This window comes from Heliangelus exortis, chromosome 22, assembly GCF_036169615.1.
Source record: "Heliangelus exortis chromosome 22, bHelExo1.hap1, whole genome shotgun sequence".
NCBI classification, from domain to species: domain Eukaryota; kingdom Metazoa; phylum Chordata; class Aves; order Apodiformes; family Trochilidae; genus Heliangelus; species Heliangelus exortis.
The window spans coordinates 326172-343290 of NC_092443.1; the positions used below are offsets into that span (position 1 = coordinate 326172).

Sequence of the window (17119 nt, forward strand, 5' to 3'; positions counted from 1 at the left end):
CTTGCTGCTGGAAAGATCTTGCAGCATCAGTGTAAGTTGAAGCAACTCAGCACAGCAGTAAGTGCTGCACCTAGTGTGCATTCTGTTACATTCCTGAAATTCCAGCATCACTATGTCATGCTGACAAGCAACGTCTTTGCCACAGAATATGTAAGGGGATAGAGTGAAATTTGTCCTGAAAGGCTCTCCTGGAGTCCTTGGTATGGTGCAGCTCCCATCTCACAGCCCCTGCCTCCTCTGCAGCTGTGGGCTGGAACCAAGGAGATGGGAGCAGCAGGCCCTTGGGCCATGACATTCCTACAGCTTCTGACACCCTGGGAGTGCCACTCAGCTGTCTGGGGACAGACACCTCAGGGCAAAAGAAAATCATACTGTGGGCCAGAGGGATTTGCACTCTGTAGGGAAAAGTAGAAATTTCTCCTTCCTTTCTTAGGACTTTTAAGAATTGGCTTGGCTTCCTGAGCCAGCTACTTGTCCGCTTCCAGCCAAAGGTTTGCAGGTCACACACCTCTGCCAGAAGTTTCAGGCCAACGAAAGCTCTTACAAACTATTTTTACTCTGAACCAGCTCCACTGGAATTCCTTGGAAATTAAAAAAAAATAAACAAACTTCAAGGGGTTTTCCTGGTCTACAGATCAGGGCTACCTGTGGCTTTCTGCTTCTAAGGCATGTGCCTTGAATATAGAGTGAGCAATTTGTGACACTCATAATCAAAATTTTAGCTTTGATACTCATGGTCAAAATATTAGTATTAGTCTTCTAGTACTCTGCCTTAGAATGAGCAACTGGGGCCCCAGAAAACAAACAAGCAAACAAAAAAAAACCAAAAAACAAACACCTCACATCTCTACACAGCACTTCCACAGAAATATGAGTTTTCTTTCTAATGATCTTAGTGTCACCTTCCTGCCCATTCTGGGTTTTAAATTTGTGACGCTTGCCCTGAAATCAGTTCTGGGCTCTGTAAAAAACAAATAGTAGTCCTTGTCCTCAAGGTTTTACAGCCTAAATGAAAACAAACAATGAGTTAAAAAGGAAACATCGTCAGTTCCTAGCCTAGGGTCACAAAGGCCTTGTGGCTTGGCTGGGATTCCAGCACATGCCCTTTGGTACTTTACCAGATCTCTTGTCCTCTCTCCCTAAACCATATTGGGTTTCATTATTTCTCACTTTCCTCTTCACACTTTCTCTTTCTCAGGGCGATTCCCAGTTCAGTCTGCTGGCAAGGATCCCTGTCCCCACTGCTGGCAACTTCAGCCATCCTCACTGAGTAAATCAAATATTCTGCTCAGAGCATAGCTTTTCACCTTCTGGTCTGTCAAGAGCTACACTGAGCCATTGCAACAATAAAATTTCTACCAGTATTATCAAAATGCAACTGATAAGAAGTAGCTGAACTTTTACTTGGGGGAGGGTTTGCAGACAGGCTGGGACACAAGAAAAGATTTTTCTTTCCTTGATATTTTTTTGTAGGAAGAGAATTTTGAAAGTTTTTTTTTTTTTTACAGGGACGTGGGGGGAATCAAACCTCTCACTCTCTTCCTGAAAAATAATTGTGTCGAGCCTGTTTCAAGGAAAAAGGAGAAGCCTCTGCCTATCACCATATATGTGTGTATAAATCAAATAGTTCCATTTTTTACGAGAACCTTGTTTCCTCCAGGGAGGAAAAAAAAATAAATTCCAATTTCATCAATCTGGATAAATCTACACGACAACATCTCCACTAGGAGATGCAAGGTCCTGCCCAAACCTGACCAAGATGAGGAAACAGAGGGTGGGCTATTGCTGGTTGAAGGGAGCGAGGATGCAGCCTTCACCAGGAGCAGGGAAGGCCTTAGATATGACACCCACTGCCCTCGAGCTTGTTTCCCTAAATTCCCTAGGAAGTTGCTAAGCAGCTCCTGAGGTTACCAATAAGCAGCAGGCTCTTTTAATCAGAGATAGTAGTGTAGCTATCAATAAAGTCTGGTGACATCGTTTTCCCCAAATGCAATAAAAATCACAGCTTTTCCAAGTAAAGATAACAGGCTCCTATGAAAGCACAATCCAAATGCAGTCGGAGATGTTCCCCACAGCTGAAAGACCCTTTATTAGGCTGGACCCTGGACTGCTCCCTCCAAGGGGTCCATGGAACAACCTGCAACCCGCTGCCAATCCTGCTAAAAGGTAGGAATGAGGCAATATTTTAGAGACTCAGACCCCTCCTTGGGGGGTCCTCGCTTTCCCTAAAAGCTTCTCCGCTTTCCTCCCGGGGCCGCCGCTGGCTCTCGCCCTCCCCGTGCTTCTCACTTTCTCTCCCATTGGTTTCATGTTCCTTTTGCCATGCGGAAGACCTTGCAAGCTTATCCAGCCCAGCAGCAGTGTATATCCTGGTTCCGCCCACTGGGACTTTCCTGGCTTCCCTCTGCACAGCGGAGAAGCAGGAGGGGGGTGTGGAGAGGGAAAAAAAAAAAAAAAAAAAAAAAAAAATGAAAACCGAGCCCGGGAAGCTGTGCGGGGAGTGCGGGGCTCCCGGTGCCTGCGCTGGGTTTCTGTTGTAGGCGGTGCATTCCTTGGGAGGGAGGGTGTGTGTGTGCCGATGCCTTCCCACACTCGGGACAGCTCTTATTTAATGGGGGTCTCTATGCAGGGGAGACGCCAGAGTGGATTTTGCCTTTGCCACTTATCACCCGGGAGAAGTAGCACCTCGGCCGCCCAGCACCGGCATGGACAGAGTGGTCGAGATAAACCTGGAAGGTACGGCTCCTGGGAACAGGATGAACCTCCAGGAGGATTTGAGGAGGATTCGGTGTGCCGTGGTGCTCTGCCTTCTCTCCGTCCTGCTCCTGGCACTACCCACAGTCTGCCTCCTGGTTGGAAACCTCCGAACTCCCAGCACCTGCCTCAGCCAGGTAAGAGACTAACTGAGGGAAGACAGCTCCAGGCTTGGGTTTGTGTTGTTGTTTTTAATTCTCTTTAGGAGTTTCCCATGTTTAAGGGAAGGTGAGAAATAAGCTGTTACATTCCGTCTTCCTTAGGCAGAGGGAATCAGCCTCAGATAAGTCTTATAATTGTTTGGTCTTTTTAACGGTTTCTGTTCCTCTTGTCTTAATGTCACTGAGCTCACACTGTGATGCACAAAACTTCCATTACATGCTGAAGGAAGTGCTTAAGAAAAACTGCTACTCAAAGCAAAATATCATCTATCCACTGATTTCAGACTGATTTTGACACAGTAGTTAATTTTCCTCCTTACTTTTGGGTTAACTGAGACTTATTCTCCAAATGTCTTATTCCTGCAAACATCTGCTGGGTGCTCTGCTGCTTGTATACATATGATTTGGGACAATTAAAGAGTCTGACCCTAAATTTCACATCCCGATTGTTTTTACTCCCCATCAAAACTTGCTCTAGATCAGGGATCTACTTGGCACTTCTCCTTAGGCAGCTAAACTTACACCAGCGAACTTGTACTGCAGAGCATCTGCTTCTAAACCTCTTCCATGCCTCCCTACTCTTTATGCTAGACTGCAAACAGGTGCCTGGTTCCATTGTAGTGTGTGAACTAAGTGGAACTCTCCCATGCTAAGGGGATCCATACACACACCTGAGGATGTAAGGAATTAGGGTTTGAATTTAAGCACTAAGTCTGAAATTCCCCACCTAATTAGCCCACTTGCTATAAGCTCACTTAGGAGCAGCAAAAGAAAGTGGTGTTCACCAGTGGCCTGGAAGACAGGATGCTAACCTTCCACACGTGCAGCCTGTGGATGTATGCTCAGACTTCATGTACCACAGCTGCACAGAGACCTGCCAGTCCCTATGTCACCCCAGGGCTACACAGCCCATGCCCTGTGCCCAGGTGATGCTGGCTTCTGGATGCAGCATCTGCCCTCGTAGCTGGCTGTACCTTCATGCTCGGCCCAAAGGAGGTGCAGCAGCCCTATGCCATACCTCAGGCTGTTCAGTTTGCTATTTCCTGTACATGGGACGTTGCACATTCCTGTGCTGCCCCTGATCCTGCTGCCCAGGACAGTTATATAGCTCACAGGGTGAGAGGCACTTGGACTTGATCTTGAAGGTCCTTTTCAACCATGGCAGTTCTATGATTCTAATCTGAAACCTCTCTCAGCTGCTTTGCTCCCTGTTTGCATCCTTCAAGGTTGTACAGAGTGGAACAGCTCAGTTTTTGAAAACACCTTAGAGTGAAATAACAATGAAACATTAGCCTATTTGATCAGCTGACTAATATGCTCCTGACTCTTGACCCTGCTGGCAGAGTTAGCAGAGAAAAAGTATTTTTTGTGACTGGATTTGGCTTCTTCAGTGAAAAAGTGCAATGTAAACCATTACGTTTGTTCCAGCCTGGGCTACACCAGTGAGCCTTTCTGTGCATATGCACTAAATTATCAGCCTGTAGTATTCCCACAATGATGAAATGAGGTGATCCAGAGAATTACAGCCTTGGTGAATCCCAGAGAGGAAGAAAAAAAACATTGGGGCTGGCTGGCTGCCCACAGCTGCCGTGCCAAACCCCTTGGGAGGAGCACCCAGCAATGGCTCTGCATCCTTGCATTTTCTGAATTTTTTCATTTACTCCACTGGGGACTGTCTGTATCACCAGGGTTATTCAGCAGCAGAGTGTAGCTGGGTGGATCTGTCTGCCAGGGTCGTTTCCTGTCAGTTCCCCACGGGTCAAGGGTTGGACTTGATGACCTCAGAGGTCCTTTCCAACCCAGCTGATTCTGTGATTCTGTGGTTCACAGAGCTACATCAAAGACTGAGGCCAGAGGCACAGTCCCGCAGGTCAGCGGTGCCATAGGCTGTTCCAGGCCAGGGGAACATTTCTGGGCATAAAGGCTTCAGGAAAATATCTTTGGTTTTTTTCATTTCCTTCTGTGTTTGAGATGTTTGAACTGGATTGCTAAAGAATGCCTTCCTCTTATGCCCCATTGACAGTCTAAATCAGAAGGACCAGGCTGGGACCAGATGCATATGCCAGAGCTCTCTATGGCACTGGTGCTGAGATGCAGATGTGATGGGCATACTGGAAGAAACTGGGCAGAGTCCACTTTGCACTAGATCCATGTTCATTTCATAGAATCATAGAATTGCTCAAGCTGGAAAAGACCTTCAAGATCATTGAGTCCAACCTTGTCCTAACCCTATTACCCTATTCCCAATGACCCACCACTAAACCCTAACCCCAAGCACCACATCCAGGCAATTTTTAAACACATTTAGGGATGGAGACTCAACCACCTCCCTGGAGAGCCTGGTTCAGTGCTTAAAAACCCTTTCTGTAAAGAAGTTTCTCCTGATATCCAACCTAAATCTCCCCTGGTGCAACTTGAACCCCCTTGTCTTGCCATCTGTCACCAGTGAGACAAGACCAGCCCCACTCTCGCTACAACCTCCTTTCAGGTATTTGTGAAGAGTGATAAGGTCTTCCCTCAGCCTCCATTTCCCCAGATTATATATCCCCAACATCCTCAGTTGTTCCTCATAGGGGATGTTTTCCAAACCCTTCACCAGCTTGATTGCCCTTCTTTGGACTTGCTCCAACACCTCAATGTCCTTTTTTTATTGAGGTGCCTAAAACTGAACACAGTACTCAACGTAAACACAATACATGTGCTGACCCTCGAAGCAACAGGCCCATGGGAGAAGTCTTCCTGTTGCTCCAGGACCAGAGCTCAGCCCACAGCTGCCAGATGATCAACTGGGGACAGATTGGTAATAGTCCTGGGAGGAGGGAGGGACTCAGCAGGTGAGAAGCAGATGTAGTAAATTCCTGAGCCCATCCTTCCTGGAGCAAGGAGGAAGAGAAGGGGAGCTGGTGAAGGTTTGTGCAACAGGGGTGTGCCCCATTGATTTGCCCACGGGGTGAGGCAGTTAATTCATCAATGTTTCTGCGTGATTGCACACTGCTCACTATACTGTTTCCCTTTTGGAAACTAATTACTTTCTTCAGTGCTTCAAGACAGACAGAGCAAGGTGAGGAGGCAGGGTCCTTGAAGCAGTAACACATGGCTTCTGTTATTTGTGGGAAATCTATAAAAGGCTCTAGTGGTGCACTTCCAGAGGAAGGACCAGGGCTGCTGTTCATCCTTCCCCAAAAGGAAGCCAAGTTTGTCTTAATGAGGAAATCTACCAGCAGAGCATCTCTGGCCACCTTTGCAATCTGCTCAGCAAGCCCCATCCAGCATCACATCAAGTCCTCTGACCTGGAGGTGTTGGTGCTTGGGTTTATTTTTGTGGCATCCTTGGCAAGGCAGGACCACAAGCAGCATAAAGAGAAAGCCTGTCCCAAGGATTGCACGGGAACCTGAGGGCCATGACAGCTTTGCAATGGAGAAGAGAACTGCTGAAGTAGAGGAGGGACACACGGACTGCCAGAATACACAGAGCCAGAAGCCCCAGGAGTCTTCCTAATGGGAAAGAACCTGAAATAGCTTTCTAACCTATAGAGAAATGCCTGGGGAGGAGCAGGGAGCATTGCACCTACACCCAGGGATCCTGTGGGATTCTCCGTCCAAAAGCCATCAGCAGTAAAGCCCCTGATGGTCCATTGCTGCCTGATGGTCCCTGTGGGCAAGAAAGCCACTGAGCGCATGCCCCATGTACATTCTTACTCTGAGCACAGGAATCCAGCCAAAAACCTCTCATTTTTGGCAGTTTTACTGGCACAGAAGAAACCTCTACCAAAAATGCCCAGGCCAAGCTATGCATCACCTCTGGGGCAGGCAAAATTGTGAGGCTATGAGCTGCAAAATACTGTCTTGTGCTAAAAACAGTAGATGGAGGTGTTGGGGATATTTTGCTTATTAATCTCTCTGCTTGAAGTGCCAAGTGGCTTTTCCCATGCAGTTCTCCATTGATATCCCCAGCCCTTCCTGCAGGTGCCAGAGGCAAAGCACATGAGCAGGAGATGCTCAATCCTTTCTTTTTGGCTTTAGATATACAGGGATATAATTGCAGTGGAGCTCTTAGACATTCTTGGTAGCAAAACAATATAAAAGTGTTTTGCATACCACAGTCTTCAGGGTAATTAGAGCTGGCTGGAACAGATGCCATTTGTTTGCAAGTCAGCTATAAGGTGGGATTTTCAGCATCCCTCAGTGCCGGTTACAGTCTTGCCACAGTAACCAAAAGGAAAATTGAAGCCATGCTATGAACATTTCGGAATCATAGCTAAAGTAGAAAGGAAAATATAGACACTGTGCTAATGAGCCTTCTGATCATGCTGCTTAAGCTTTCCCTCACCCCCTCATCCACACCATCCATGTACAACATCTGTGCCTATTGTAGCATTATTTCCTAGAGGAGGTTGAGATTTGTATCCTTATCAAACAGCACAAAAATGGAAAAAATTTTCTACCTCTGCACAGCAACAGAGCAATTTCCCACCTTGCAGCACCCTGCTCTGTCCACAGCACCACATTGTCCTTTAGCATCTCCAGATGTGGCTCCTGCACCTGGAGTTTCCATCTGGCTCTCCTTGGAAAGAAGCAAATTGAGGTTGCCTAAAAACCTTTTACCCAGGTTTTTAGTCAAAAGTGTTTTATTACTTTTTATAAAGAAGCAGGATTCCTCTTGATGTCCTTCCCACTTTCACACCACCTCTGTTTGTTTTGCAAGATCTGAGTTGGCTTTAAATATGTAAACAGTTCCACTGACGCTATGTGGTTACTTGTAGGTTTGTGGTTGATTTGTAGCTTGTTGCAGTACTTAGTATCATTAGAAATGATAAATGTGTAAGTGTCACACAACTAGTGGTGTAAAATATACTCAGACACTTGTAGACATCTGGCCAAAGGGAAGGGGGAGCTTTGGAGGGAAATCCTCCACACCTTCCCACCAAGAGAAGGACAAAGTCATCTGGCTGTGACCCCGTGTCACATCAAAAGCACAGTCATGTTTAGACACCATGGCAAGCAGACAGGACCTTGGAGAAAGTTATTAGTCATAATGAAAGGCCCAGACACCACCCTGACAGCTCAACCTCCTCCTCTCTTCCAGCCACAGACTGAACTTTCCCATCATCTCCTCTTCCAAGTGAAATTTCCCTCAGAGCTGCATACTCTTGTGCTGGGCTATAGATGGGTGTACAGCTGGGGAAGGAAGAAATAAAGAAGAGAATTTTCCCTCCAGTTTTCCTTCTCCATTTTTTTCTAGCACATCTGAGGTGCTGGTTTAGAAATTATGGTTTTCTGCATAACACGGGAATTAACTGCTAGTAAAACACCAAACCTTCTTTGTGTTTATTAGAGTAGCTAGCAGTACCCAAGCCCAGGCAAGCCTGAGTTTTCTCCCACAAACATTTTCCTTCCCCCGGACAACATAAATTACCAATTTTCTGCTTCTTCTGCAGTATTTAAAGTTGTATGTGACACAGCCACTAGCAGATATCTCCAGCATCTATGTATTAAGACGATTTCAGGCTATTTACTAAGCAATGCACATCACATCATTGGCTACAAGCTGAGCAGGGGCAGTTAGTTCAGTGTATTTATTGTAGCCATCCATAAAACACAGAATACCAGTGTACTCCTGATAAATGCTGCATGACAGGGGCTCCTGAGAGTCACTTCTGAGCTCTGACCCAGACTGCCTGCTTCCTGCAGCCACACATTGGCATAGTGCCACAATGACCTGTGCCCTGGGGACAGGGGATGAGCTGGATTCAGCATCCTCCAGCTTGGAGCAGTGATGCTCTGGAAGCTGCTGGATGAGGAATGGCTCCTGGGGAGAAGCCACTGGCTGAGCTTGGGAGTGATTCAGAAGGATCAGCCCCAGGAATCATAGAACTAGAGAATGGTTTGGGTTGGAAGGGACCTCAAAGATCATCCAGTCCCAAATTCCCCGCCATGGGCAGGGACCCTTCCAACTTTCCTGGAGTCCCTTCAGGCACTGGAAGGTGCTCTAAGGTCTCCCCATTGCAGCCTTCTCTTCTCCAGGCTGAACACCCCCAACTCTCAGCCTGGCTCCAGAGCAGAGCTGCTCTGATCATCTTCATGGCCTCCTCTGGACTCACTGCCATGGGAGGCATGTGGCAGGCTGGCAGCAGCTTCTCTTTGAGCTGTTCCACATCAGACCCACTCAGCAGGGCCCAGGGCCATGTCCTACTCCAGGCAAATGCAGGCTGGCACTGGAATGTGTTCAGCTCTAGAGGAAAACATGAGATAAGGGACCAGGACTGGCCCTGCATTCCCTCGGTGGGGTGAGCCCCAGAGCTCACCAGATGCCAGCTGTGCTCTCAGACCTGCTCATCTCCTTCCCTTCTTCTCAAGAGGCCACCGAGCACTTGAGACAGACCTAAGCAGTGGACCAAGAGTCTGGAATAACACAGATGCAGAAAGAAAAGCAGGTGAACCACCCTTGGCTGGTGTTAGGGAGGAACTGAGCACCTGCACAGGCTCAGATCTGCTGAGTCTTGATCCAGGGAAGAATCACGGACATCTTTCTGTTTGCTCTGCACAGAGGGAGGGACAGGAGCATCCCCAAGCAGCAGAGTAGCTCCAGCTGTTGGATGAAGGCACCATCCTAAAGGAGGATTAGAAATGGTTGATTCACTCTGCCCATCCTCTCCCAGCTGTGCCAAGGGCTTGTTCAGTCCTTGAACAAGGCTGGAGTTTAACACAACCACAAACCCAGGAACCCAGGTCCTGTCCCTGGCACCTTTCCTGAGATACAGGGAGTTTCAAAGGAACAGCAGAAGATGCTTGCAATGAAGCAAAGCCCTGTCAGGGCTTGTCCCTTTACATAAAAACTGAAGTGGATAAGATTGCTGCAGTGTATTCCATTTGCTGGCATTACACCAACTACCAGAAGCTCTGTGCAGCTACTCGTGCATCCTGGGGCCCTGAGCTAATTTGTGTGCAAATCTCTCCCTGCAGGTCCCCGAAGAGAGGGGCTCTCACTTTCTGAAGCAACGGGCAGTGAGCAGTGGTAAGTCTGTCAGGCCTTTCCCCAACTCCTCTGTTTACCCAAGTTTTGCAATCAGTGCTGCAGCTTCCTGCAGGCAGATGCCTCACCCCCAAATCCTTCCCTGGCCAAGCAAGCCAGGGCAGAAAGAGGCAAACCTGAGCAACAAGATGCAGGGAGATAACTGGGGCCACAGTGAAAGTGTGAGAATTTCCAACCCCAGGGCTGTGCAAGCTCACTCCTAGCAAAGGCACAGACCCTCCCAGCTGTTCTTGGAGATGGCCATAACTCCCTGAACATGCAAATGCATGGATATGGGAGAATATGTATGTCACCATCCATTCACACCAAAGCTCCCATCCCTTCACTCACCAGCAATTCAAGACATGGCCTCAGCATGCCCAATCAGCACTGACAGCTTGGTCACTTGCAAAGGGATTTTGTCATCTCAATTGTGTCATTAAACAATCATGACAAATCAGAGTCCCAGACTAGTGTGTGTTGGAAGGGACCTGAAAGATCATCTTGTTCCACCACTCTGCCATGGGCAGCCCAGGGTGCTCCAAGTCCCATCCAACCTTCAACACTGCCAGGGATGGGGCAGCCACAGCTTCTCTGGGCACCCTGGGCCAGGGGCTCCGCACCCTCACAACAAAGAATTTCTTCCTCATGTCCAACCTCAATCTCCCTCTGACAGTTTAAAGCCATTCCCCCTCATCCCATCTCTCCAGGCCCTTTTCCAAAGTCCCTCCCCAGCTTTCCTGGAGCCCCTTCAGGCACTGGAAGGTGCTCTAAGGTCTCCCCACTGCAGTCTTCTCTTCTCCAGGCTGAACAACCCCAACTCTCTCAGCCTGGCTTTATGGGAGATGTGCTTCAGCCCTCAGATTATATTCATGGCCTCCTCAGGACTCACTCCAAGAGCTCAGTGTCCTTCTTATGTTGGGGCCTCTAGAAATGGACACAATGCTCCAGGTGGGGCCTCACGAGAGCAGAGTAGAGGCGGAGAATCATTTCCCTTGACCTGTTGGTCACACAACTCCTGACAAAACAGATGCAGAAATGGAAAGGGGTTACACAGCTTGCCTGACCAGCATCATTCACCAGCCATGTCTTACTGACTTGAATAGCAGCAAACGTCCTTACATGTTTTCCTTTTTCCCCTCAGTTACAGATACACTTTCCGGTGTGGAAAAGCCGAGAGCACACCTGACAGGTAATGCTTGTTCAAAAATGAAGCCTTTCCCCTGTGCCTGACAGCTGATGTAGCAGTGCAATAATCCTGTGGTTCTATGGGTCTGACAGGATCAGGCATTGCAGGAAACATGGGGTGATAATCACCAGCTTTGCTTTGTCAGCCACAGAAGATCTATAACCACCATTTATAGTCACCAAGATTTGTTTGTAGAAAAGGAACTTTTCTTCTTGCTGTTTTTCCAAGCTGTTTCTTTCACTGAATTATCAACTCTAGTAACTGAATTTAAATAGCTGCCAAGTACCTTATGGATCTGCTGGATTCTTTAGAAAAAGCAATGGAAAGAGCCTAGATGAAGCCTGACAGAGCAGTTAATTCAGAAAAATTACTAATCTGGGGGCAAAATCCTTTCAAATAACACCGATTGTAGGGCCGTAGTTTTTTCTGCAAGGTCTGGCTCAGGCCACACACACCATACAGCCATCAAATAGCCTCCTGTTTTGAGTGAGATCATCTCCAACTCACACTGAAGAAAGAAAGGGAAGTTATGTGCAGCTGAATCCCTCCAAGTCCTTAGCTTTCTGCAGGGTCACCATCTCACCACTTCAACCCCAAAGTGTAGTTGCCAGCACACCAAGGACTCTGTCCTGAGCCTTCCCCCATCCTCACCAGCTCCACCCATGTGGAAAATTTAAAGAAAAGGAGAAGGTTCATGGCTGGTACCCATATGGATGGAGTTGAGTGCTGAGAGCTCCTCCAGCTCCTCTGGTCCAAGGCAATTTATACCTCTCAGAAACACAGCTCATAGAAGAGGCTTCCCCAACACCCATGTGTTGTCCCAGAAGAGCAATTTAATAAATTGAAGCATGCAAGATGTGTGATGCTTCACACAAAATCACCTACAGAGTTAAACTAATCAGTATTCCAGAGCTTATTTCTTCCCTACCATAATTTACATTCCCTAATCCTCAAGGTCCTTCCTAATGCACACCCTTGGTACCATTCCCATTTGCACACAGGTTGCTAGGGCTCCAAAACTGACCTGTCTTGGCTTTGAAGCACATCTTTGCTTAAGTTTGCAGGAGCCAAAGGCCCATGTCTGCTAGGGTAGGACTCTTCATTTCCCCTGAGCCCCCCCATGGCAGAGAGAGCCAGAGACTCCTGCTGTGGCTGACTCAGAAGAGCACTCAAACCACAGCTCTGCCCATGGGAACTTCCCTGCATTGCACACAAGCCCAGTTGCTGCAGGAAAGCACCCAACAGGTTTTTTTTCAACTTTCCTCAGACCTCCGATTTGCAAAAACTCCTTTGCTATCACTCCTGAGCAGTGTCCTGGGATGATGTCCATCCCCTTCAATCTGCTCTTTCAGGTTGGTCACTGTTGGCTGTATCAAGGAGCATAAAAAGGAAAAAGCTCAGATTTTGTTACTCCTTTTCTGCACAAAAAGGCTATAGCCAAACTACTCTACTCCTTGGCCATCAGGGAACCTCATTTTAATGAGCTTAGCTTTGGCATTTTTTTAGCCCCTTAGGTGAAGGATCCGGCATCATGGTCAGAAAATATTTGCTTTTATTTTAAACTTGCTACCTAATAATTTCTTGGTCTTCTCAGAAACCATGGCTTATGCATAGAAAGTGAAAAAAGGAGGATTATTGTTCAGATTTTTATTACATTCCTTCACCTCAAGTACTTTTTTCAAAGCAAAGTTGGCAGACTACAAACTCTCACTTGGAGGAAATCTCTTTCAGATCTCCAGGCTCTGTCTTTTTCTAGTTTTAGATGCATATATTCTAAAGGTGAGTGCAGAGGAGCAGAAGGAATGAGAACTGGCCACAGTGCTTTCATGGGGATGCACCACTGAAATAGCAGTAGCAGAATGACTTGATATTTCAGTCCCTGTTCCTTATGGTGAATTTTCAGCCTGCCCTTGGCCTTTTTACTCAGTATTCTCAACTTAACCAAACTGGCATTGGAATCTCCCCTCCCAGGGTGGCTCTGGATAGTGAGGGGCAGCACAACCCATGTGAATACCTAGCTAGGACTTCTCTCCATTGCCCATTCTCACTCTTGCACTGAAGTATCTTGGTACTGGCTGTTCCATGCCATCATCCCTTCTCTGACTTATTGGGTTACACTTTGGGTCAAGATGCGGATCTTATCTCCAGTCTGTAGCATTGCTGGGTGAACTGTTTCAGAAATCCCATCCAGTACCTGGCTCATGTTCACCATGTTGCAATGGCATCTGAGTGCTCCACCAAATCTGGGTAGAACATTTCCTGCTTCCACTTGACTGTTACAGGTAATGAGTTTTTAAGGGAGCTTATTGAACTCACAGAACATGATCTAAAGCAGCAAAGGTGCTGCAGCCATGGGACTTTGCAGTACTCAGTGTATAAGAGCTTTACTGCAGTAGGAGACTCAGAATCTAACAACCGACTGAGACCAGGAGTACCACAAAATACAGTGTTCAGCATCAGGCTCTCTCATCAGTGGGGGCTAAGAAGTGTAGAAACCCCAAAAGTTCTCCAATATGCCACAAAACGTACCCAAAAGATGTCAAGCAACAGGGATTCTCCATCAAACTAAAGGGGATTTGGGGAAAGGAGAAGTGATTTCACATGTAAGGAATGCAAAAAGCTTCTAGTGGATCGGAAAGTTGAAGGAACTGTAGTAATGAATCGCTTATTAAAAGCACATTTTATTTACTTCAAGAATTAGCAAAACAGTTATATTTTCAGGAAGCGTGGCAAAATATACTTAGGAAATAAATAAATGACAAGTACAAAGTACAACAGCCACTAGAAAAAGAGCTGTGCTGCATTCAAGGGCACTTGAACATGCATTTTTCCTCAGTCAGCATTGAAAATATGGGGAAAATAAATTAACTTGAAAATAAAGTGCATCAATAGAGTGAGCTTTATCCTAAAAGGGAGATTATAGCTATAAAAAGTTGCCTAATTCTTGAAGTTATGAAATCGTGTACTTTGTTTGAGATGTCTGTTAGTTATAAAAAACATGAGAGGATTGAGTGTCATTGACATTTTAAATGCGTCATTGTACACAGAATATTCCACGTGCATCTTTCCCTTCAATTTCCTCCCCGCCCCCCCCAGAAAAATTCCCAAGATGGAAAAGAGCCCAGAACATTTTCTGGAAATATTCAGGCTTTTTCTCACCCTTCCCATCTCAAACAAGACTGCATCTGCTACCAACTGATCTCTGAGAGATATTACTCCAAACTCTTGCAAACCTTAGAGTGACCCAAGTACTACAATAGCTTTTTTCAGGTCTGGCCAGGCCCTAGACACACACATGAGGTTGAGGAGGAAGGGAGCCCATGAGTACTTTCCCTTCTCTCTGTATCAGCAAAGCTCCATTGGCTCTACACCTCAATGTCCTTATAATATTTCCATCATTTAGCTTGGCTTGCTAGCACAATTCTTGCCTATCACTGTCCCATGCAGAAGGACTCTCCCCATGTACTTTTTTTCTTGGAGAAAGAGCTGAAAGGTTTGATACTCCAGCAGCACTGACAGGCAGGCTGAAAAGAAAGCCATTATTTTGTTGTGCTACTCAGATGCTATGCAAGAATTTGCACTCCTAACACCTATGGATTATTTATTGCTAGAAAAGAGAGGGAAACAGATGCCACTGGGAGCTGAGCACATTAGTTTTTCTGAATGTCATTTCAACAGGATAAACCTGGTGGTTATTGTCAAGAGAATTTCGAAGATTTCCCTCATCTGAGCTCTGTTTGCCTCCCTCTCCATGCTTACACACCCCTTCCTCAAATGCTGAATCAAAACCAACTTTAAACATTACCTCTAGCTCACAAAAAAGAGCTCATTTCCTAGAAATCAATTGCCTCAGTGTTTAACATGGAGTTTCCAGGTTCAATCTAACACCTGGCAGAACTTAATGGTTTTTATCCTCTTTCTTTTCACTGCTGTTATAGCACAATGTTAGGAGACAGCCAGTAAAGGGCAGAGAAAACTCTTCTGCTTCCTTGCAGAAAAATATGTAAGTTCTAGGATTTATTCTCCTGGCTGTTCTTTGAGACAAATTAAAACAGTGAGGAGGGGCCAAGGTGACTGGGAAGCAGTTCCCTGGTTTTTCTCCTGAGACCCAGCATCCTTGGATTGGAACAAACTAACCCTGAGGTCTGGAGCAGACCTCTGCACACAACCAGGGAACCACAAGATTGGGAAAAAGCCTGGAGGAAATCTTAGGCTACCACCACCAAGCTTAGTGTTTTGTTCCAAAAAAGCCCTTTGGAAAAAAAAGAAACAACAAAGCAAAAACAAAAAAACCACCACAGAAATAAAAATGGTTTTGAATATGATGGGCTGCTTTGGAATTAAGCTTCTTGAAGGATAGTGGGGTCCTCCGAGGCTATGGCAAAATTGAGTGACCCTGGTAAGCCAAAGTAAAAGGTAAAACTACAGAAAAATATTTCATTGTGGACACTGAGGAAGAAGAGAGTGACACAAGGGCTGAGCAACCCCAGAAACCTGGCAGAAGTTCAGGTGTCTCGGTGATGGATCATGCTGATCATTGGGAAACTTGCAAGCACCTTGTTGTCTGTCTGAGACACACAACTGCAATCCATCTCTGCTGAGGAAAATGGAGCTTTAGTACTTGTTCTTATTGTCCCAGACTGGCTGGTACAGGCATGGGATCCATGTGTACCACTGCCCTGGCACTGGTTTCAGTTCAGGAAAAGGTGAATAAGTAAAATTACCCAGGCCTGCAGGGTAGAGCCAGCTGTACTGCTACACAGCTTCATCCTTGGGGACCTGGGCCTCAAAAAGTTATCCAGACACAGCATAGCCCTTCAGGCAGCCTGTGCAGGTCAGGGTCTTCCAAAAGCATCCTTGGCTTTCAACTCACCATTGCTCAGACCCTCCTAAAATACCACTGAACATTTGGCCTGCAGCCAATTCACTTTTCAAACTGTCAAAAAAGAACCTTTCTGTCCCAGCCTATATAAATATTAGGAAGATTTTTTTCCCCTGTGAGGGTGAGGGAGCCCTGGCCCAGGCTGCCCAGGGAGGTTGTGGAGTCTCCTTCCATGGAGACATTCAAATCCCACCTGGATGTGTTCTGTGTGACTGCTGGAGGTGACCCTGCTCTGGCAGGGGGTTGGACTCCAGGATCTTTCGAGGTCCCTTCCAACCCCTCACTTTCTATGATTTTATGATTCTTTCGATTATTTAAACTGCTTGCCCTTTGAGACAGAGATCTCATGTAGTGTTCAGCAGCACATCCCTGGCTCTAGCAAACTAACCCCACCTCTTCTCCCTCTCTCTTCCTCCCCCAGTGAAGAAGCAGGACCTCATCACCAGCGTGGGAAGCCATCTGCCCATCCTGCAGTGGGAAGACAAGCGAGGCTTGGCCTTTACCAAGAACAACCTGAGCTACTCCAGAAGCGCACTGGTGATACCTGTGTCTGGGGACTACTATGTCTATGCTCAGGTCACTTTCCGAGGGCCCATTGAAAGTTACAGTAAAACCAATTCTGTCACTGAGATCATCACCAAAGTCACTGACAGTTACCCCGAGCCCACCCAGCTGCTGACTGGCACCAAGACCCTCAGTGAAAAGGGAAACAGCTGGTTCCAGCCCATTTATCTGGGTGCTGTGGTCTCCTTAGAAGTAGGAGACAAGTTAATGGTCAACGTTAGTGACATCAAGCTGGTGGATTACACCAAGGAGCACAAAACATTCTTTGGTGCCTTCTTACTGTAGGTCCCTGTCAGCAGCTGGCGGGGCCCTGGTGTGATCCTGCTGGACCTTAACTTTGAGGGCACGACCTCTGTGCTGTTACCCTTCTTCTGTGCTGTCACTCCCCTGCAGCTTTAAATTAAGGGGCAGGGAAAGCTGAATCTGCAGGCAGAATTTAAACAAGAAAAAAACAAAACCAAACAAACAAACAAAAAAAAAAAAAAAACCACACCAAAAAAACCAAACAGAATAAGCAGGGAAAAAAAAAAAAAAAAAGAAAAAAAAAAAGAAAAACA

General features: G+C 46.6%; 1 protein-coding gene across 2 annotated transcripts; it reads left to right on the plus strand.

Moving 5' to 3' along the window:
• The first annotated feature begins 2047 nt into the window (after nucleotides 1-2047).
• Nucleotides 2048-17053, plus strand: TNFSF15 (TNF superfamily member 15). Of its 2 annotated transcripts, none has more exons than XM_071766269.1 (5): nucleotides 2048-2166; nucleotides 2630-2891; nucleotides 9879-9930; nucleotides 11072-11119; nucleotides 16420-17053. In XM_071766269.1, the coding sequence occupies exons 1-5, from the start codon at nucleotides 2051-2053 to the stop codon at nucleotides 16845-16847; spliced, it is 906 nt and encodes a 301-aa protein (XP_071622370.1). In that variant the 5' UTR covers nucleotides 2048-2050; the 3' UTR covers nucleotides 16848-17053. The 2 variants fall into 2 exon arrangements, with proteins under 2 accessions (XP_071622370.1, XP_071622371.1); XM_071766270.1 differs by lacking the exon at nucleotides 2048-2166 and adding an exon at nucleotides 2466-2536.
• The last annotated feature ends 66 nt before the right edge of the window (nucleotides 17054-17119 follow it).